The sequence below is a fragment of the Antennarius striatus genome, chromosome 13 (genome assembly GCF_040054535.1).
Source record: "Antennarius striatus isolate MH-2024 chromosome 13, ASM4005453v1, whole genome shotgun sequence".
NCBI classification, from domain to species: Eukaryota; Metazoa; Chordata; class Actinopteri; order Lophiiformes; family Antennariidae; genus Antennarius; species Antennarius striatus.
Window position 1 is genome coordinate 16,592,555 of NC_090788.1, and position 23,946 is coordinate 16,616,500.

Sequence of the window (23,946 nt, forward strand, 5' to 3'; positions counted from 1 at the left end):
TGTGTCACAAGTCGAGTTGGCTGGATTCAAGCATTACTTGTCGCTTCTTCAGTCATCTGTTTGGATGTGCCCCAGGTAGGTAGAACATTGAATTTCGCGTTTCTTAAAATTTATATTTCTTTTTCAAAAATTTATGACAAATATAAAACGACAGAATCATGTAGTAATTACCAACATTGAGATGTTCTTATTGTAAGTGCAGAAGCATCTTTTATTTCACAAGTGTGCTATGTTAAAGTCTTTCAGGAAGTAGTTGTTAGTTTTATATGTATCCAATATCTGTGTTCCAATTTATTTAAAACCAAACTTACAAATCAGGGACTGATGAGATGCTCAGGCCAAAGATATTCATCAAGGAAAAATTATTATTATAATTTTCTTTTGAAAAAAGATGTTGGTCTATTGGAAAACCTTGACTTGTCATTGGTGAATCACATTTGTGATCCCACTTAACTACTGTCTAATAATGATATTTAAGTACTCACTACAAAATCTATTGTTAGTATTAAAAGGATAAATTAACCTAAATCTAAGAAGCAGCAAAAAATGATGTTGTCTGAGTGTCACATTTATTTACCCACACGCTGTAGGTGTCTCCTTCCATGACCTGTGAGGTGAACTTCACGGTTCCAACAGCAGCCCACGAACCACGTCTGAACGTGTTCTTCTGATTCTTTGTGCTCCAGATCCCATGGCCAGATCTGCTCAGAGATAGGATCTGAAGATGGATGTCAGTCATCTCTGTAACATAACTGAGACTGATCTACTGCCGAACAGACACTCTGAGCGCAGCCAGAATTCAGGTATGGCCCCTGGGACAGTTCAGGAGACGGAGATGTCAGAATCAGGTAGCCAAGCTGCTCAGGATCTGAAACACTGCAGAGACATGTTGCCTCAGCAGGAAGATCTGACTAGTGGAGGGGACCCCGAGTCCAAAGCGGCTCTTCCTGACTGTTCACCCCCCGTTAAGAGAAGCAGTTCCAGTTTACAAACGTCTTTGAATGAATCAGAGGACTGTTCATCAGATCTACTGACGATAGTAAAGCACAAGACCTCTGCTATTGTTTTCTGTGATTACAACTCTATCACTGAAAATCGGACAACCTCAGCCAATGAGAGCTCTGATGGAGGAGCATCGTCTTCATCCGCTGCTGAAGAAGGTGTGGATGAGGAAGAGGATGAGGATATTCCTGGGGCATTACAATATAAGGAATTCCTGGTTAATTATCAATGGAGAAACTCGAGCAGCAACAGGAAGAGCTTGAGGAGGAGACAGGATGTCCAGGCAAGGAACTCTGTCTGGCAGAAGCCCACCAGCAGAGGCAAACCTGAATTTACACGTGTCCTAGAGGAACGGGGTACATGGCTGAACAATGAAGAACAGGTAAGAGACAGAGAGGAGAGAGATAACTCTTTTCTTGTCATATACCAAAATAAACCCCCCAAAACCCACAGGCAATACTAATGGATTACTAATGCAGTCTAATAATATCATATGAAACATCATTTAGTCCTTCTCTGTGCTCTGGCCCAACGCCACTTCAGCTTTTAAACCGTGTCAAATTCAAACTTGAAAAATTCTGTAACCATAATTTTGAATTATGAGATATATAACACTCAACCATTCAAATCTGTTTTATAATTGATTCTAATTATTATTTGGATACACATCACCATGCATTATTCCTTGAGAAATTAAAAACAATCTCATAATGTTAAAAGACAGTGAAAAAAAGGGATCCTGAATCTATTCCTTTTTCCAAATCTGCACTAAAATGGGATCAATTCTATTTGGCTCATGAACAATGGTGACACTAAATTTCATAAAAACCTGTTGGGGTAGTTTTTGTGTAATACTACTGACACTGGTGTACACATACCACCTGGGATAACAGTGTCATCAGTGGCATCCATGCTCTGATACTTTGAATACAATTTGCTGCTAATAAGTTCATACATTTTGCATTATGTAAAACTAAATACAATTTTAATAGATCCAATCTCAACTACCACTATGTTAACTATCACTTAACATAGTGGTAGTTTCTACTTGAACAAAATTTCTGGAAAAAAGCTGCCTCTTGTGTGATGTAGGACTGAACCTTTACCGCTAGAGGGCGGCACAGTCAAATGGTTTCAAACTGTTAACCATGGGCCTCCAAACTGTTTCCTTTAAGGACCACGTTACTTTTCCCTTCTCTGATGGGGGGCCGGGGTCAGTTTGCAAAAAGAAAAACTGTGACGATTGCAGCGGTGCCTAAACATTTATTGTCTTCCAGAAACAAATATTAATAACCGTTTCTGGTTATTATGTCATTTCGGAGGGCGGCATAGAAGTCAATGAGACTGTCGGGCTTGAATGCATCGTTTAGAACATCACAGTTCTGTAACTCGGTCAACTAAAACTGATAAGAAGGCTGGGCTTCATCGATGTCGGCAACAAAGGGGTTCTGAAAAAGACGGCATTTCTTTTGCATTAGCATGTAGTTCACGGAATTGCACACCGAACTCAGCCTTCAGCATTTCCAGTGCTTCCACACACCTTTCAGCTGGAACGGGAGCGCTGGCTTCTCTGCAGAGAGGTTTTGGGTAGCAGAGAGATGGATGAAGTTGTGCTTTTTCACTTGTTCCAAAACCAGCGCTAGTTTCACCTCAAATGCGTTTATGTGGGAATACATGTCGCAAATAAGTTTGCCCTGGCTTTGTCGCTGCAAGTTAAGACTGTTCAGCATTTCTGACAGGTCTGTTAAAAATGCAAGTAGCCATATCCATCCTGCATCAATCAGCTCTGGGACTGTTTTGTCGAGGGGGGCATTTTTCTGGTGCTGTTCAGGGGGATGTGCCAAATGTGGAGGCGGGCCGCATCCGGCCCGCGAGCCTTAGTTTGGAGACCACTGCTTAAACGACCACCGTAGTTCAATGTCCAGCGTCTCATAAGGTCAAGGAGACTGTGTGAATAATTTCATGAACTGATACTAATTGATTATTATCACATCTGTTCCAGCAAAGACCAAAATGATGAACCCTATCCTCGTCACATTCTGGTGGAACAGATAAAATAATTAAAAAAATAAGTCTGTGGTTTTGTTCTGGTTGTGCTTCTTGCATGTCGGTATCTCTCCTGTTTTTAGATGTTACTTGTCGACCAGTTTTTTAAGAGGGTTTTTGAAAAGTCAAATAAATTTCTTTAAATCCTTTTAGCTGAAAAAAATTGCAAGAACTCTAAAGTTTTACTGCTAGAAATTATTCTGCATTTAAAGCATTCTGTATATAAAGGGGTTTTCCAAGTTAAACAGAAATAAATAAAGGAGGATTTGAATATGTCGTATTATTTCGCCAAGTATATGTCCCATCATAAATTTCTCTCGTTTTGTCTGGTGTCTCCACTTCCCAGCATGCATTGTACCAGCGGGCATCCGTTAGTGTGAGCGTGCTCCTGACTGTGTTCTCACACCTGTCAGAACAGCCCTCAGTCGCTGGTACGCTGCACGGTTCCCCTCTTGGACTGAAATGAAAGGATTTGTTCTCTCTGTGCTCCTTTGTGATGTCGCTGAAGCCTTTAGAGTCACATATTGACAAGCTTAGAGCAGCGTTCATTTGAATAACTGTTAAGTCAAAGAGGCCCCATTATGGTTCCACATTCTTGAAATATCTTGGTCCGGGGAGTTTCGTCACACTCCACAATGTGGGTAATGACTGCGCCAAATGAAATAATCTCATGTTTTACCAGAGAAAAACCAGTTATCAAACCGCATGTAAAATAAAATGGGTTTTCACTTCGTTACTCTGCCTTGATCAGTGAGTTACTGTCTCAACTCATCCAGCTTTTTAAGGCAGAAGATGTTGAAGGAATCTGACAGGCATATGAAGGTTGTCAGTTGTCCAGGTGAAGGTAAATCAAGAAAAAACAACTGGACCTTAGTTCAAACCTGTAACATTTTTATTTGTCATCTTACCGTAATAATCTGAATATTCCACAAGCCCAATAAAGTTAAATATTCTGGATCTCCAGACATTTTTTGACTTTAAATTGTCTGGGACCAGAATTGACACCAACAACTCAGCAAAAGTGAATGTAAAAATATAAAACAATGACTCGTCGTGAAGACCCAGCAGAAAATTTTCACCCAAACCTGGAGCTCCACTGGGCTTTATGGAGCTCTGATGCAGGCTTTATCCCATTGATTAAGGCTCTGGAGATAAAGTCAGAGCGGCCAGACTGAGATGGTTTGGACATGTCCAGAGGAGACACAGTGAATATATTGGTAGAAAGATGCTGAGTTTTGAACTCAGCATCCTAGAGGGAGACCAAAAAGGAGGTTTATGGATGTAGTGAAAGAGGACATGAAGTCTAGTTGTTATGAGAGAAGAGGATGCAGAAGACAGGGTTAGATGGAGGCAACTGATCAGCTATGGCGACCCCTGAAGGGAAAAGCCGAAAGGAAAAGAAGAAGAAGAAGATTAAGGTTCTGGTCCATAAATGTACTGGTTTGAGTCACTGGTTAGCCGCACTCGACCACCCACTGCAGACTACCTGCTCAGCACTAAACAGCGGACTGTGACTCAGCTCTGTGTTTATAGCTTAATTTCACCGGCAAAAAATGAGAATGATAATCATTCATTATTTCAAGCTTAACACGTCTTGGACACCTTTCTTATCCTATCCAATCCCATCCCATCCCATCCCATCCCATCCCATCCCATCCCATCCCATCCCATCTTATCCTATCCTATCCTATCCTATCCCATCCCATCCCATCCGATCTCATCCCAATTCTATCCTATCCTATTCTATCCTGTCCTGTCCTGTCCTGTCCTGTCTTGTCCTATTCCATCCTACCCCGTATTAACCTTTCAGAGATAAATGAGATGGATAATGAAATGGTCTTGTAGCAGAGACATGGTGATGCATTAAGAGCTCCATCCTCAGAATATATTCAGGACAGAATCCCATTAATGTTTTATACATTTTGAGAGCTCTCTGCTGTGAAAACTAAGTGTGTGGAAATGTGTGTGGTGAGTTGGGGATGGTGCGTACATTTCTGTGCCACTCTCCTCATGTTCATGTTTGCAATCATTCTCACCACAGTCTCCACTCCTTGTGTTCTCCCCACGTCGCAGCTCTGTCCCCAATCTTCAGGGTAAAAATAGCACCCTGCTGCACATACACAGCCCTCTGTGTTCCTGTGTGCTGGAATCTGGATATGTGGGGGCTGTAACACACAGGAAATGGCTTTACTGCCTAAGCCCTTACAGCAGATATTTTTTAAACTGGCCATCATGATGGCTTTGGGAATGGGAGTGGACAGAAGGGTGTGTTTGTATGGGACGGGTGAGTTGGCGGGTAGACGGTTGTGTGTATGCATGCATGTGAGTGAGGGGGCTGTGTTTTACTTCAAACTCCTCAAAGGGCCCCTATGTGCTGCTATCAGCCTCTGGGACTCTGGGATTGGCAGCAGAGCCCAAAAACAAAGCAGTTTGTTCATTTCCTGGAAGGCCTGTGAACAAGTGTCTCAGTCACAGTCCGTGACCAATGGGTGGGGAGGAAAAGAGGAGGAAGTCAAGGGTTTACGTACGTGCAGACATTAAAACACGTTTAAAGAGAGCAACAGCATTCAACACGCATACGCGTGCATCCATGTCAGAAAGAGAGATGCTCAGATTACCTACACACAAAGGCAGTGATGTCATTCTCTGTTCAACATGACTTAACTGCACTATGACTTTACACCACAAATAGTTTTAACTCTTTATTCACTTTAGTATTCAAAATAAATAAAGAGTTACCATAAGAACAGTTTTATTCCACCATCATTGTCTCTTGTGTTTGGTATTTGTCATTTCCTCTTCAGTGCAGTGTGTACCCGTGTCTGAGCTTCAGACGCCTGCAGGCAGTGAAGGGTGGAATGAGTTGATGAGGATTGAAGAGGAGTTTTTGTCACACTGCAGAATTCTTCAGTGCACATCAAAGGCCTCGGTGCTTATTTATTTCTGTTCAGGCTGCTGTACGTGAATCCAAGACCCTGCTTAAGAAAAAGTTGAAGTTTGTTGTTCTGGGCGAGGAGACTCTAAGATCTCAAAGATCTTTGTTTTGCTGTTCTGTCATTTGATCGAATCAGTGGGTAGTTGTAAAACATTTTATTTCACCACCTCTCCAGAACCCATTCAACTCCTTTTGTTTTGTTTTGACTCTGTTTTGGTGACACGTACAAAGCTTCGTTTAGCTGTTTCCCAACCAACAAACACCATCTTATTCATGGGAAGTGTGAGACTGTTGTTTGCCTGGTTTCAAGCAGGATAACACAGAAAACACCTGGTATATTTCAATGATCCCATTAAAATTTGGTGCCAATTTAGAATGAAATTGTTAATACTAAACATATTTACACTCAACTTAGGGTGGGACTCAGGGTGTTAAAAAGCCCAGCACACACACACACACACGCACATACACATACACCTTTTAATACAATCTCTGTGGATTGTATTAAAAGGTAATACAATCCACAGAGAATTAATGACATTCTTGGTTATAAATGTATAAATAAATAGACAAATAAACAAGTAAGTAATTTGTGAATGGAAAAATATGTTTCCATTAAAAAGTCAGACTACAGAATCCCCAGTCACACACTGTAGAGGGCTTACTCAGGGGAATGTTTTACATTCCCTACACCATTTTAATACAAGGGTGATTCATTAAGGATAATAGTGGACGATCACCAAGCCTGTTGTTTCCCCTATTAAAATATTTCATAGATCAGGTGGTTTTCGACTCGCCTGACATTCATCTGGAAGCAGCATTAACCATCCGGAGACCACAGATCAAGCTGGAAGCAGCTTGCTGGAGCCTCAAAGCTTCACTCAGCAGTTTGTAAGGAGCTCCTGTGTGCTGCGCCCCTCCTTCACAGGACATTCCAGCTGCCTCATTATGCTTACCAAGTGTAAATCAGGTAACCTCAAATAGCTCTTAAAACAACATCACAGAACTGAAGGAATTCTATTAAAAAACTTGCATTTAATCTTTATCAAAAAATCTGGCATCCCAAGGAAAGAGCAGTGAGACAGACATTTTAAGCATTTCTATGTCAAGTATTTTTATGTGGCACACAAATAAATTGTTTGGCACTGAGTGTAGATCTGTTGAAACAAGTGTCAATGGAGGTGTAACTGACTCAATTAGAACAGATGGGTAACACATGACATGACATGTTTGGTGTAAACCTGAATGTTTTCTCGTGAGAACCAAAACCATAGAATTCTGCTTCTTTTCCTTTTGGCTTTTCCCTTCAGGGGTCCCAACAGCAAATCAGTTGCCTCCATCTAACCTTGTCTTCTGCATCCTCTTCTCTCACTCCAACTACCTTCATGTCCTCTTTCATTACATCCATAAACCTCCTCTTTGGTCTTCCTCTAGGCCTCCTGCCTGGCAGTTCAAAACTCAGCATCCTTCTACCAATATATTCACTATCTCTCCTCTGGACATGTCCAAACCATCTCAGTCTGGCCTCTCTGACTATCTCCAAAACATCTAACATGTGCTGTCCCTCTGATGTACTCCTTCCTGATCCTATCCTTCCTGGTCACTCCCAGAGAGAACCTCAGCATCTTCATCTCTGCTACCTCCAGCTCTGTCTCCTGTCTTTTCCTCAGTGACACTGTCTCTAGACCAAACAACATCGCTGGTCTCACCACAGTTTTGTACACCTTTCCTTTCATTTTAGCTGAAACTCTTCTATCACACATCACACCTGACACTTTTCTCCTCCCATTCCATCCTGCCTGGACACGCTTCTTCACCTCTTTTCCACACTCTCCATTGCTCTGGACTGTTGACCCTAAGTTCTTAAAATCCTCCACCTTCTTGATCTCTTCTCCCTGTAACCTCACTCTTCCACTTGGGTCCCTCTCATTCACACACATGTACTCTGTCTTACTGCGGCTAACCTTCATTCCTCTCCTTTCCAGGACAAACCTCCACCTCTCTAGCTTCTCTTCCACCTGTTCCCTGCTCTCACTACAGATCACAATGTCATCTGCAAACATCATAGTCCATGGAGATTCCTGTCTAACCTCGTCTGTTAGCCTGTCCATCACCATAGCGAACAAGAAGGGGCTCAGAGCTGATCCCTGATGCAGTCCCACCTCCACCTTGAACTCCTCTGTCACACCTACAGCACACCTCACCACTGTCTTAAAATCCTCATACATGTCCTGCACCGCTCTAACATACTTCTCTGCCACTCCAGACTTCTTCATACAATACCACAGTTCCTCTCTGGGCACCCTGTTATAAGCTTTCTCCAGATCTACAAAAACACAATGCAGCTCCCTCTGGCCTTCTCTGTACTTCTCTATCAACGTCCTCAAAGCAAATACTGCATCTGTAGTACTCTTTTTTGGCATGAAACCATACTGCTGCTCACAAATGCTCACTTCTGCCCTTAGTCTAGCTTCCACTACTCTTTCCCATAACTTCGTTGTATGGCTCATCAGCTTTATTCCTCTGTAGTTGCCACAACTCTGCACATCTCCTTTGTTCTTAAAAATGGGCACCAGCACACTTCTCCTCCATTCCTCAGGCATCTTCTCACTATCTAAGATCCTGTTGAACAACCCAGTCAGAAACTCTACTGCCACCTCTCCTAGACACTTCCATACCTCTACAGGTATATCATCAGGACCGACTGCCTTTCCACTCTTCATCCTCTTCAGTGCCCTCCTCACTTCATCCTGACTAATCTTTGCTACTTCCTGGTCCACAACAGTCACCTCTTCTAGTCTTTGTTCTCTCTCATTTTCCACGTTCATCAACTCTTCAAAGTACTCTTTCCATCTTCCCATCACACTACTGGCACCTGTCAATAGACTTCCATCCCTATCCTTAATCACCCTAACCCGCTGCATGTCCTTCCCATCTCTATCTATCTGTCTTGCCAACCCGTATAGATCAGACTCTCCCTCCTTACTGTCCAACATAACATATAAGTCATCATAAGCCCCTTGTTTGGCCTTTGCTACCTCTACCTTCACGGTACACTGCATCTCCCCGTACTCCTGTCTACTCTCCTCAGTCCTCTCAGTGTCCCACTTCTTTTTAGCTAACCTCTTTCTCTGTATACACTCCTGTACCTCCTCATTCCACCACCAAGTCTCCTTATCTACTTTCCTTCAAGATGACACACCAAGTACCCTCCTACCTGTCTCCCTGATCACATTAGCTGTAGTTGTCCAGTCATCTGGAAGCACCTCCTGACCACCCAGAGCCTGTCTTAACTCCTTCCTAAAAGTCATGCAACACTCTTCCTTTTTCAGCTTCCACCATTTCGTCTTCTGTTCTGCCTTTGCCCTCTTCATCTTCCTCACCACCAGAGTCATCCTACACACCACCATCCTATGCTGTTTGGCTACACTATCGCCTACCACTACTTTACAGTCACTGATCTCCTTAAGATTACACCGTCTACATAAGATGTAGTCTACCTGTGTGCTCCTACCACCACTCTTATAGGTCACTCTATGTTCCTGCCTCTTCTGGAAGAAAGTATTCACTATAGCCATTTCCATCCTTTTTGGAAAGTCAACTACCATCTGTCCTTCTGCGTTCCTCTCCTGGATACCAAACCTGCCCATCACTTCCTCATCACCTCTGTTACCTGCACCAACATGTCCATTGAAGTTTGCACCAATGACAACTCTCTCACTTCTAGGTATGCTCTGCATCACTTCATCAAAGTCCACCCAGAATTTCTCCTTCTTCTCCAGCTCACATCCTACCTGTGGAGCATACCCACTAACAATGTTGAACATCACACCTTCGATTTCTAGCTTCAGACTCATCACTGTATCTGACACTCTTTACCTTCAGGACATTCCTAACAAAGTCCTCCTTCAAGATAACTCCTACTCCATTTCTCTTCCCATCTACACCATGATAGAACAACTTGAACCCTGCACCTAAACTTCTAGCCTTGCTACCTTTCCACCTGGTCTCCTGGACACACAGTATGTCTACCTTTCTCCTCTGTATCATGTCAACCAACTCTCTACCTTTTCCTGTCATAGTTCCAACATTCAACGTCCCTACTTTCAGTCCTGTACTCTTGGCGTTCCTCTTCTCTCTCTTCTTACAGATGCATTTTCCTACACTCCTTCTTCGTCCAACAGTAGTCTAATTTCCACCGGCGCCCTGTAGGTCAACAGCGCCGATAGCGGTCGTTGTTAACCTGGGCCTCGACCGATCCGGTATGGAAGTCATAGGTTTGATTCGCATGTTTGATTTGGAAAAAGTTTTATGCCAGATGCCATTCCTGACGCAAACCTCTGTATTTATCTGGGCTTGGGACTGGCACAATAAGACACTGGCTGGTGTCCTCTTGCAGCTACATTAACCAAAACCATAGAATTAAACAGTGAAATTGTTTGCTCTTAAAAGCGACAGATTCTGTACATTAACATGTCTTCAATCAATGATTCATCATAAGCTAAAGAGAGAAAGATGCAATCTCACTCTAAATACTTTATTTCTGGTTATCATTTCATCATTCAGTCACCATCTTCTGCCATCTTTAACCATCTGTTTCTCTTTCTCTAATTTCATTTTGAACAAGGCAGTGACAGACTGCAACATCCCGCGACACCCCTGAATTCAAAATTTTACCCTGACCTACTTGCATAGGTCAAAGATCAAAGCTAGTGCTCTGACATACTTGCATGGATCAAAGCTAGTGCTTTGATCTATGGTCTTAACTCAAGCTGGCCTTTTCCTTCGTCTTTCTATCCTATCCGGTTCCTTAGTGTACAAAAGTTGAAATTTTGACCTTGACCTAGTATTCTCAAGGTCAAGGTCATCATCTAATTTTCATCCCCATTGCTGCCCAAGTAATGTGCTTTCTGTTTCATCTTTCTATCTGCAACGGTTGCGAAGATAAATGAACGGACAAACGGACGAACACACGAACACTGACAATTTTGATACATCACCGCTTTGAAGCGGGATGTAAAAACTCAAATAAGATGATATTGAAATAAATTTGTGTCATTGAATGCAATCAGACTTTGTTTAGTGGTTATTCCTTTAAAATTTCCCAGCTACCTCATCTCTGCTTTGTTTTAGCATAAAATAGCTAACATGCTAGGATGGAGAAGGTCAACATGGTAAACAAAGCCTCTTAAACTCCAGAATGTCAGCATTAACATGCTATTTTAGCATTTTGCTGTAGGTACTGCCCAAACAGCTGCATAAAGCTGAATATGGACTTACTATGTACGTTTGGGTATGTCAAGAGAAGAGGCTAAAGAAGAGGTTGATGGATATGGTGAGGGAGGAAGAGGAAGATGTGGGGGACAGGGTGTGGCAACCCCTAACAGGAAAGGTGAAAAAAAAAGAAAAAGAAGATAATCTGTTGAATTGAGTTATTTGTTTGAATTGTTTCCTTAAATTGCTGTTGGTCAAATAATTGCAAAGAAAAAGCAATAAAAAAAACACCTAACAGAATCCATTCATGCCAGAAATAGAAGTTTATTGTCGGTTGTTTTGAACAGTTTTGGGGACACGTTGTCTCTGATGATGTTATCTAACTGTCATTGCATAGTCATAGAATTAGAGATGATGTCATGCCATCACTATGATTGAAATGCTCTGCAAGGTCAGAGAGGGAATTTTCTACACAGACACTCATTGTTGGTGCTGGTGAAGCGAAAATGTCCCCTTCTATGATGGGAGTCTTGGTTGGAAAAACTCTGTTTCCAGAAATGTGTGTCGTTTCTCTTCATTCTCAGTTACACTGATATTGGCATGCACATTCACGTTATCAGCAGGGAGAGCGGGAAGCACAATGCCGGGCCTTCCCACTGACGTGAGGGCAGTCCTTCAGTCATGAGGTCAAGCTTAGATGGACTTTCCAGTTTTTCTAACTGAGTAGAGAGATGAGAACTGGCCGGATAAGGGGGGGGGGGGGGGATTTTTCAGAATGAGAGAAGGGCAGACACATCATCAGTAGTGTCTTATATCTATGAACACTCACCCACCAACACCGATCCGTTAACTACTGGAGAGAAACACTAGAGATACGACAAGCTGCTGAGGAGACGGGTGACACGAAGACACGTAGTCTGGTAAGAGACTGGACGAGACTGACCTGTCATTAAGAAGCAAGACAGATGATAAGATTGAGAAAAAATATGTTGTTTTAGAATAAAAAGAAATTGAGATCACACAAAATTTGACTTATATTCACTTTAAGGGGGGAAAAGGAGATCAGAGGTAATTGATCATTGTAGAAACACTAGCATTCTGAATATGATTGTCTGTGTGGATGATAGGCGTTTTTGGATGGAACCAAATTTGATACTGATTTTTAAAAATGTTGCATGTGACAAAGAATAAGAACAGATATGCGAATTAAACAAATTGTATTATATAATCCGACTATCTTGCAGCATCAAACATTAACAAACTTTAGCTTTAGCTGACAGCAACCACCTCACATCTGTGGATCATCTCTAATGATCATTTGAAGCAGATAAAGTCACGTGGTGGTCAACTTTCCGTCTTCCAGCATTAAATGCCACTCTTTGTGCCTTGGTTGAAGCAGCCTTTCAGTGATTTACCCTTCTCTTTCCTTTCAGGTTCCCTCAGATCTGGACAGGACAGCGAGGCGAGTGCCGATTCAGGATCAGGGAGCCTCTAGAGCAGCAGACAAACAAGACTCACTGACCAGGCGGCCCCGGCGCCCTTTGACCCGCAGCAGGCCGCTGACCCGCTCATCCCTCTCGTCCCCCACACACCTCCATGCTCGACGTGCCAGGGTAAGACTCCACCTCTGTGGGTTCGGGAGCGAGCAAGTTTTACCGAAACAAGAGCAAACCACATTACAGCAACAACTTGTTTGATTTGGTGACTTTGTTGTAAATTGTGACCTGAATTCTTTATTTCTGCTGGTTAACTCGTGCCTCATTCAAAAGCAGCATGCACTGCTTTGAAGCTAAATAACACCCATATCACTGACTCAGCAGCCCGGCGCTGACGAGACAAGTCTTATTGATATAATTCAGTTATCTGAGGGAATTTTTTTTATGTCTATCAAACTTAATTTATAACATTTCTCATGTGAAAACATCAGGCTGAGACATATTTTTATGCTCTATAATTACAGACTATGAACAGTTGTTTTTCTGGTACGATGTGCTGAAACAAACTCTTTCAAAATGTCAACATGTTATTTTATTTTATTGGAACGTCTGCTCTCTCTTCACACAAACGTCCTCTGGTTATGTTTTCTGTCATTCCCCTCTGAAGTTTCACTCACAGCTCTTCAAAAGGAAAATAGATATTTTATTCATTTTTCGCATTTGTTGTTTCCTCTCTCTTTACTTACTCCTATTTCTTCTACCATCCTCCTCCCATCTCCTCCTGGGCTTCTGTTCAGTGTGTGTGTGACCCTACTGTGGTGTAAATAAGATGAAAGTAAAAGAATGAGACAGCATTTCCTCATCCAGTGACATGCAAGGTCATTCTTTTTCTGTGTTAGTACTGCAGCCAGCAAAAAAAAATCCCCACACATTCATCACTGCTCAACAAACACAGTCAGACAGAAAAAGAGAAATAAAGAACACGAAAATAATGTAATGTGTTTAATTGATCAACCGTTTCTATAATAATAATTGGCCAAATTTCTGACATCACTGGACCAAAATCTGTAGACGTCATCACTTTTGGGTCTGCTCTCCCCTGTTGTATCACATTAAGCACAACGGATTACTGATCTTGTTTTTAGAAGTACGTACTAGTTTGGCAAATCATGTGATCCGAAATTCCAGAGAAAACTGATAAATGGACCTTGAGCTGGGATTGACAGAACGCAAAAACGTCCTCCTGCAACAACAGATGGGAATTCTGTGCAGATTACAGTTGTGTCTTATGTTAGTGCTCAGTTTAATCCTGAAGTGCCAGAAATATTAGTTGTGAAAATGTGTGTGTGCGCGCACCTTTCTCTGTCTGTTTGTGTGTGTGCTTTGATGGAGAGAGCAGCAGGGGCCGTGGGATCAGGTCTACATTAGGGAGTGGGTTTATTTTCCCCCAACCGTGACTGATAAAGTACAGCTGTCCAAACTGACCCGGACACACATGCAAACATACGGCGACACACACAGCTCCTCTCAGCTCTAAATTTAGAACATATTTTATATGTGCAGAACAATTTCAGTAAGATTTCATTAGTCATTATTCATGCATTAGCATTTCATTACATTTTCATTCCTTTGAAGTCATTATTAATGATCAGTATGTCTTGAATTCCACATTTAAATGACTGAGGGTTGGTCTGTGTTTTTGATAAGTTGACATTTTCTGTTATAACAAAACTCTTTTTCACGCAAGGAAAGAAATGAATCAGAAAGTGAGGAATTTGGACAATACCAAGCCTCAAAATATGAAGTCATATGTTTTATCTGCTCTTATCTGTATAGTGATAACCTTTCGTAGAACCATAAAATCCATTTGAAGCTACAGTATCTCCACTACAGATGTTTGGCAGGTACACATCTCTGCTCCTCTCTGTTTCTTATTATCACCAAATATTTATTTATATATAATGTTTATTTTAATTTAGGATTGAAGGTCTAAAGCTTTTGTTGGCCATAGATTTGTAGGCTGTTGTTCTGGAGGTAGCCGTGTATGTAGGATGGGAGTGATATCAGAGTGTACATTCTATTGACTACACCAAAACTTTTACTTCATCTCAATAAACAAGTAAATATATTTTCGCCGGTACAAGTTTGAAGTATGTACTACTAAGTATTACCATTCTATTGTATCATACTAATCTCCGGTGTTTCTTATTAGTTTGCAAACAGACAATGATAATATTATACGTTTTTCTTCATAATTAACCATTCCTCATAGCTGTCACATACAAGGAGAAAAAAACTGAATTAGTGCTCTTGACTAAAATGAAAGTTTAATGCCGTCTTGTTTGTTTGGTGATCCTCAGGATTAGTTCTACGGGTTGAGGAAAGCTCTTGAGAATCAGGCTGTATTTCCTGTCTAAATGCAAACCTGCAGGTACTCCACTTGGTAAATCCTGGGCCCTGAAGCCATTTGAAAGGGTGTTTTTTTTTTCTTCTTTTTTACAATGATGGCTGCATTAATGATGCATTGGGGTGCACTAAGTCTTTCAAGGAGAATAACATGCTCCTTATGATTGAAAGTGTTAATATCCTGAGCTAAAGTTCTACATATTGAGTCACTGGTCATTGGTGGATTTTATTATTACTGCACTTGATTTTATTGACTTGACTCTTTTGCTTCTATCATTATATTTTTCAGATGTCATCATTTATTTTGGTTTCTCCTTCTTGTCTTCACAAACATCTTTCAGTCTAATCGAATCATTTATACAATTGAAACTGATTGTGAGTTGTATTCATCAAATACATGTTGATGTCTGGGTAATTAGTTAATCTTCATACAAATGATTTTTAATGGCTTGCAAGGTGTTGATGTGATCATTTGACACAAACACTCCACAAAAGTGTCTTTTGAAGTTCTGGAGTTACTCACTGCTGCTATAGAGGGAATGTGTGTGTGTGAAGGAAGCTGAGTCCACTTCTCTTTGCTGATACTGAGTTTACATTCTCCAAAGCTTAAGAGACTTCACGTCAATTCACTGAAGTGTTTGTATATTTTATTGCTTGTGTTTTGGTGCTCATCATGTATTTTCTTCTCCTTTCTCATGTCAGGCTGCTGCGAGGATGACCAATGGATCAGCAGGTAGGATAAGAGAGTTGTGTGTGTGTGTGTGTGTGCGTGTGTGTGTGTGCGTGTGTGTGTGTGTGTGTGTGTGTGTGTGTGTGTGAGTGTGTGTGTGTGTGTCTTCAGTGTCTTCAGTATCCTTTTGGTTGGATTGTTTGCATTCCCGCTTTGGGATAAAACCGGACTTCTGGGAATGTCTCCCACAGGATTCCAGGCCAGTATGTCAAACCTCAGCCACCCAGAAGTAATGATATACTGTTGCCACACACACACACACACACACACACACACACACACACACACACACACACACACACACACACACACACACACACACACACACACATGCACATACATGTACAGCCTTGTCTGTGCACACATGCAGCACATATCTATTCAGGTGAATAAACACGAAAAACATTTAAGCTTAGAAATAGAAAACACCTTATGCTTTTCATTACATCCATCCATCCATCCATCCATCCATCCATCCATCCATCCATCCATCCATCCATCCATCCATCTATTTTCTTGTAGAAGAGATGATTGCTATTGTCTCATCTACAGCCATGTATCTGCTGGAGCCTATCCCAGCCAGCTACAAGCGAGAGGCAGGGTACACCCCAGATAAAATGCCAGCTTATCGTGGGGCCACATGATAGATAAACCCTCATGCTCACACCTACTGACAGTTTTGTGTGATCAATTCACTTAAGCTACAAGTTTTGGGTAGTGGGAGAGAACCTTGAGAGAACCCATGTGGACAGGGGAGAATTTTCAAATTCCGCACAGGAAGGAATTAAACCTGCAACCTTCTTGCTGTGAGGCAGCACATCAACCCACTGTTTTTCATGAAACTTGTCTGACCACAATACCATGACAAACTACTAAACTGTACTGACTTGCATGATCATAGATTTACCCAGTTTGACAAAACGTTTTGAAATTCATAAAAATTCACATGAGTTAAGAAAAAATTATGTTTTCTTTTCCCTTTGAACCGTTTTTCATCCAGTCTTCTCAGATGTTGATCCAAGAGCCTGACGAGATGATGAATGAGTGCGACTCTGACCTCTATCCGTATCTCTTATCCTCTGAGTGTTTCCCCTTTGACTGACATGCACAGGCGTCATGGCGACTGTAGTTTTAACAACCCAGGGAGAAGCCTTGTATTTGGATTGTTTTTTGTGTGTGTGTGTGCACGTGTGTGTGTGTGTTTTGCATGTATATGTGTGAGTAATCACATCCCTTTTCATGCATGTGTGTATGCATGATAACATCTGGGGGTGTTCGTGAAGTGGCACCATTGTTGGGGTTACACTGCTGTCAATGGTAGTCGATGCAGGCGAGGTGTCATCCGGGTAATGAGGCCCCAGAGGATATATAGCATTGGGAGGTCACCCCGTCAGTAGCATATGACAAGAGTGAGTGTGTGTGTGTTTGTGTGTATGACAGAAACATTTCACGCAAACATAGCAGCATTGAATGGACACTTGTGTTATTGTTGTGGGTTCTGGTGCTCCTGGTTTGTTTTCTCACCTCAGAGAGTTTATTTTCTCCTCTGATACCAGGAAATGCTTCGGCTGTTTGACAGATATCAGTGCTGGTCGGCCTGTGTGGGCTGTGTGTCAGCTGCAGACGACAGGGTGCATGATACTGTTATATCTGTGCTCACATAGTCGACATTCACCCTGCGCTCCCCCAGTTAGACAGGGAATTCCTTCAAGGAGTTTTACTCAGAACTACCTTTGCTCTCTACTGTGGGGGCTCCTTATGAATCATTCTCATTGCTTCTTCCTTCATTGTCTGGCAGGATGCAAACGAGAGGCTTTATAACCAATCTCAAGCCCCAAAATGTTTAAATCCCTACATAAAATGAAAGGTTTCACTGTTTTTATTTTACTTGATTTCAGTTTCAGATTCATTATCCTTGAAGCTTTTACAACAAAATCAGATTTTTTTTTAACCACCTCAAATGATGGATTATTGAACATAAATGTTAAATATCTATTTGTCTCCTAAACACAAACATCCTGATAGAATTTATTCTCAGTTCTCACTAACAGATGCAGTCTGACAGCTCCTTCACTATCTAACAGCAATAAAGAAGAAATAGAAGACTTTAGTGAATAAATTGAAGATGATCTTGCAAAGAAGGGATTTATCAAACAAATGTGATTCATCAGCTTCCTATTTGGTATAGGAAGCTGATTGGTTACCAGCTTCCTATTTGTTATAGTGTGACAGGTGTGAACCCCACCTGTCATACAGAAAACCGGGGTTCGAGTCCCCAATAGAGATTTTTTGGGGCGGCAGTAGCTCAGTCCACTGGGTCTCAGGCTGGGGACTGGAGGGTGGCTGATTCAAGGCCCACATGGAACAAAGAGTTTGGACTGTGAACTGGTGGTGGAGAGGTGTCAGTTTACTGCCGAGGTGCCTTTCAGCAAGACACAACCTCTCTACAAGCTGCTTATTGGGGGAGCTGCCCGCCGGTCTACCTCTCATTATGTATATCTGCATACTTACAGGCCCCCTGTGTGTGTGTGTGTTTCAGAGCCTGCCCACACGCACGCACACACACACACATACACACACGTAATTTTTATACAAATCAAGATGGAACACTAGAAATTAATCTGACAGTAGTCACACAGATCCCATAAATCACACGTGGAAATATTGCATTTGGCAGAGCCGACAAATAATTTGCTGAAATAATTAGACTTCCTGCTCTTGACTCAACTGCTCTCGGCACTTGAGTTGAGAATTAATAGTCAAGAGCTGAGGAATATTTCTTTTCTTTTTTTGGCCATTCTTTCATATAGGAAATGAACTTTAATGCCAAAAGGAGTTTGGATTACTGTGCACAATAAATTACATTTCTATAGACAATCCTTGTTGGTGACTTGTGTTAAAAACACATTCTTGTGTTTTAAAAACGTTGGAGAAACACACATTTTCAAGCAAAATCAAAACAAATCATCTTGTTTATAGATGTGTGATTTGAAGAAAATCCAAATAACAATATTGCAATATTAATATGACATTAATGTCCACATTCATCCATGTGAGGGAAAATATTCTTTACTTTTGCAGAACAGCACTGATTTGCAAAAATGTTTTGCTTTCAGCTTATTGGATCATGCCTACAATAAAGACAAAACCATACTCAGTAAGATTGTTCTTTGGTCCATACTGCAACTCTAAAAAAAAAGAATTCATCAAAATATATTCAGAGCTTTTGGACTAATCCCACCAAAAGATGGACAGACAAAGCGAAAACAGAACCTCCCAGGTAGAGGTGATAATAACTTTATTTATTCACCTCCTTTCAAAAGCAAAGTCACAAAGAGCCTTATAATAAAAACATACTCCTACAGGAAAAAGATCCAAGAGAGATTTAAATATTTTAGAGCGGCTAAGAGGTTACAAATGACCCAGACTTGAACCAAAAACACACTGACACATATTCTCTGCACTTTCACTGCAGTTCAGGATTATTTTTTTTAAAAAAGAAAAAAAAAACCCCCGTAATCTGACAGAACTGTCACATCATTGGAAAGTGCTCAGGGAGCCTGCTGCTAATCTCGACCTACGGCCTGAGAATCCTCTCAGCACGTCCTCTTTGTATCTGCAGTATGTTTTTAATTTTCAGATGATTTATGGCTCCAGCAGACTTCTGGCACACATTTCCCATGAGGCATTGTCATGCTGATATTTCACCCAAAATGCCTTCTCTCCTTTAAGTTGTTCATACATACAACCTTTGTATATTTTCTTCTCGCTTTGGTGAAAGTCTTGTGGGATCAGTTGTGGATGTGTGCTCTGTGTTAGATACTTCACACAGAAAAGCAACTGCTCAGCAATTATCTCACAATAAACCTCTCTGACTTAATGACGGTGGCTTTTTGTGTTGTTAATGTTTGCGTTTGTTAGTATCTCTGTTGTAAAGACCTACCAGCATGCATATAAAACTTTGTGACTAGAGGAGGTCCCTTATTAACTCTTAGGCGGGGAGCCTGTGTGTGTGTGTGTGTGTGTGTGTGTGTGTGTGCGTGCGTGCGTGCGTGCGTGTGTTGGATATTGCAGCAGTCTGGATGTGGATTTGGCTGATCTCCCAGTCTCTCCCTCTGCCGGCTCCTTCACCTTTCCCTTTTCAGTTTCCTCTGTCTGTCTCCTCTCTGCCTTCTTTCCTGACCACTCATTCTGTAACTCCACCTCACAGTGATTTTTTTAATTTTATTTATTTATTTATTTATTTGGTTATTTATTTATTTATTTATTTATTTATTTGGTTATTTATTTATTTATTTGGTTATTTATTTATTTATTTATTTATACCTCTGCCAGTGTTATATTTTTGTCAGTTCGGTTGGTTTGTTTGTTTGTCTGTTAGCAGGATTACTCAAAAAGTTATGAGTAGATTTTTGAAGAGGTATGACTGAAGAGAGAACGCACTTGATTTTGTCGGTTCTGGATATGAGATTCATTAGACGATTCTCTTTAAAAATAGGGGTGATTATATGTGTTTGATTAGACAAAATTAGTAAATAAAAAACAGGAAAAACTCATTTCACACTGACATCCCCATTTGATCTGTCACACATCAAAGTCTAATCTGGATCTATGACATTATAGATCTGATAATCCAGAAACTTTTTATGAATATTGGCAATTTTGAGATAATGATGTTTCATTCGGATCAAACTGTAGTTGACACCGTTTGAAGTTTGTTTGCTGAATGTTGTGTAGTATTATTTTTTTTAATTTTGTTTTTGTTTCCATACAGGTCCATAAGTAAAATATGGAATCCTACATAATACCATATGCGTTTTATTCTGAATGCCTTGCCAGGTTATGCTAAAATATAATGTCAGTCTAAAATATGGACAGGATTGATCTATACTGCATTTATGAATTTATAGGCCATACAAAAGTTGACTACTTTGACATTACAAATAATAATTATATCAGCTCAGTTGAAATTGTATCTCAAACTGATTCAGTTATGCATCACATTCAACAAAATGTTCTCATGAAGATAATAATCTCTTTGTCTCTTCAAACATCGAGCAGATCTGACTCAGTTTTATTGTTCACTTGCGGTTTTTATTTGCATTTCATGAATGTTTCTCATGTCTCCACCCAATCCGAGGGAACGACATGTCCTTTTAAGTGTTAAATATTCCACAATGCTCACTAACTACCTCTAATTATCACACCTCAGTCTTGATATTTCACTTAACACTAATTACACACTTAACATCTCAACACTCCATCACTGTCTGCGATAGTGTCATGTTAAGTTAATCAGTATGAGTGAACTTCATGGTGTTAGTTTGACTGTAAACAAAAATACCACCTCTGATGTGTACAGGAAATTCATTCTTCCACTTGTGCATTCTTGTGAGAGTATGTGCTTGGCAGCATGTCTGTATGTTTACTGCTGGACACAATCGTGTGTCAGTGTGTGGTCCTGTGACCCGAGAAGGCCCGAGGAAGGAAGTTGGTTCTGGAGGATTTTGCAGCTATAATGATTATTTTGACAGCGAAAAACCTCACAATATGTGAATCGCTGCTAAGTGGCTTTAAAATGAAACACTCTGTGACAAGACCTCCTATCAGCATATCATCTGCTCTCCCATGACCTGTGGAGTTTCCTCCACATCCATTAGCTATTGTTTCCCCTTGAAGGTCTTTCAACTTCCATCCCACAGTCTGCACCCCCTACCACTAGGCTTTCAAGCCCAGAGTCTGTCTCTACATACAATGTCTGCCCTTCTCCATTCAGTTCTATACTTTATACCTCGGGTTGAGTCTGCTCCCCATATCCCAGCCCTCATTCGCTCCATTTCCCATCTGTATCATCTCTCCTCCTTGGTCTTTAGGTGGAGACCTTTGCTTTGTGTCCCCTGGCCCCAGGCTGGCCTTAGTGATATCCATCTCCTGCTCTAGGCAATCCAGTGTCTGGAATAGGGGGTGGGAGATAAGTCAGCAGACTTATTTGCACAAGCTGGACGAGGATTGTAGAAGTTCCTGTTTTCATTAGAGAGCATGGGGGATAGTCACCAAATTATCTCCTGACCCACTTTCTCGTGGTCCGTTTCTCTGAGGGAACTGACCAGGGTAGCGTTTCTCAGTGTCTGCAGCGGTGTTATTGACAAACACACACTGATGCTGTTGATTCAAGTCCTTATGAGCACGTGTGTTTAGCTTGGGCTCACAATCAGCACATAGAACACATGTGTTACATTTTGCTTTATGTGGCCGGAAGTTCTGAAAAGTTTCCACCCAGACATTCGACCTCTTCCACAGTCTTCAGGCTTTTACAAAATACAATTTACTTTAATTTTCTTTCCAATTTTAGTCATTGATCTTCTCATTTGCACTGCAACCTTCATCGTTCCTGCCTTCCTCGTTCCTTTTCTTGTCGAGTCTTCTTTACCTTTCCCTCTCTCTAGGAGAAGCGATCAATCACAGCGCGTCTCTGACATATCAGAGTCAGAGGTTAAAAGTCACAGAATCTCCTCAAAGTATTAAACATACAATTACATTTCATGATTTTTCATGTGTAACACGTTGATATACTACAAGGGCTATTTTCTTAGTTGGGATTTTTCTTAGTAAGATTTGTTATTTCCTTAGTCTTCTGAATAATTATTTAAAAGTAATACTCTGAATTTATGGTTTTCAGTTTAGTTAATTTCCTGAATGTAAAGGAAACGATCGCGACTGAACACATAAGCAGATGTTATGATTTGAATCCGGCAGGTTTTTCAGGAAGAGAGCACCATATGGAATTACTATGTGCTTCGTTGTACGTTGATTAGGTGCGTGTGTGTCTCTCCCTGTGTTTGTGTGTGTGTGTATGTCTTTACAAACAGACAGTATGTCTTAAGAATTTAGGTCAAGGTCACACTTTTCCATCTGTTCAATGCTTTCATTTTAATCTGCAGGTTTCCATGTTAAGAATAACGGCTCAAGGTAATGATCTGCAGGGCCGTTGACGTAATGAGAAATTCTTCTGGGTTCTTTGGCTGCATGAAGATGATTTCCTTTGTGGATTCCCCATGCCTACTTCTGATTGCAAAACACCTCAATATTTCACGTAAGCGGCTACTGAGGTGATGCATAACATTAATATGGACAGGTTGTGTGTGCTGGTGTGTTTTCTTTTTCTACACTGAGGAAAGCGAAATGAACAGCTGACCTGAATGACTGAGTGAGGCTGAAAATAGAAATCAGACGCTGACAAGAAAGAGGCCGAGATGAAGAGGAGAAAAAACGAGCATGGAGGGGAGGGGGAGGGGGAAGAGGATGAGGCAGAGGTTAGCTAAGCACACATACAAATTTCAGAAAGCTGGGGCGAGAGGAGCAAGCTGCACAAAATGATTTTTTTTAAATAATCACAAGATCTGTTAAATTATTGATCAGCTTTATGTCAGGAGTCCAGAATCTTTTTATCCTACAACACATGGGTATCTGTTATAATAAATCCCAGAATAATTAAGGGAGGAATATTATGTTCTGTAAAAATGTTGTGATGTTCTGAATGGTTTTTCCTTATGATTTGTAACTGTGTGTTTCTGTAAACCTCGCAAGATCTGATTATAAAAAGGTGGAGACACCCATGCTGTTGTGTATATTTTTTGACATTCAGATTGCTCTTGTCCAGCGCCCTCGAGTTTCTGTTATGTTCCTTCTCCCTCAAAGGCCATATTATAGAAACTGGACATGTTTTCAGTCACTTTTTTGCATATTACAATGCATTCATCTTGTCTCTCAGCAGTAAATGATCACAGGGGTTTCAGTAAATGCATAAAATGTCAGTGGAGCTTAATCTCCTACTCCTTATGTTGGACTTTTCTGATTACGAGCCAGCAGTGCCTGTCGGTGTCTGTGATATTGTACTAAAATCCTTTAATTCTGTAGCCCACACACATTTGCATGGGTCACGAGGTAATGTATGTGTATGAACACTGAGCACATATGCATGCTTTGCATTTGTGTAAGTTCAACATTTGCAATTCTTGTCTGTACACAACGACGTACTGTATGTTTACATCTCTTGGAGCATTAGGAAAGTTTGTCTTCATGCCGCCACACTGGATAATAGACCTACAAGGTTCATGTTTTCAGGTTTACACATTAATGTTATCGGGCATGTGTATAATCTCTAGAATAATGTCTAC

The 23,946-nt window shown here is 41.0% G+C and overlaps 1 protein-coding gene across 2 annotated transcripts; it reads left to right on the top strand.

Moving 5' to 3' along the window:
• LOC137605683 (uncharacterized) lies at positions 1-23,797 on the top strand. 2 transcript variants are annotated; one of them, XM_068330356.1, is made up of 5 exons: positions 1-75; positions 591-1,384; positions 12,631-12,810; positions 15,742-15,772; positions 22,711-23,797. In XM_068330356.1, the coding sequence occupies exons 2-5, from the start codon at positions 725-727 to the stop codon at positions 22,740-22,742; spliced, it is 903 nt and encodes a 300-aa protein (XP_068186457.1). In that variant the 5' UTR covers positions 1-75; positions 591-724; the 3' UTR covers positions 22,743-23,797. The 2 variants fall into 2 exon arrangements, 1 of the variants encoding a protein (XP_068186457.1); XR_011037772.1 differs by lacking the exons at positions 1-75; positions 591-1,384; positions 15,742-15,772; positions 22,711-23,797 and adding an exon at positions 11,958-12,117 and having other exon boundaries at positions 12,631-12,769.
• Positions 23,798-23,946: the final 149 nt, after the last annotated feature.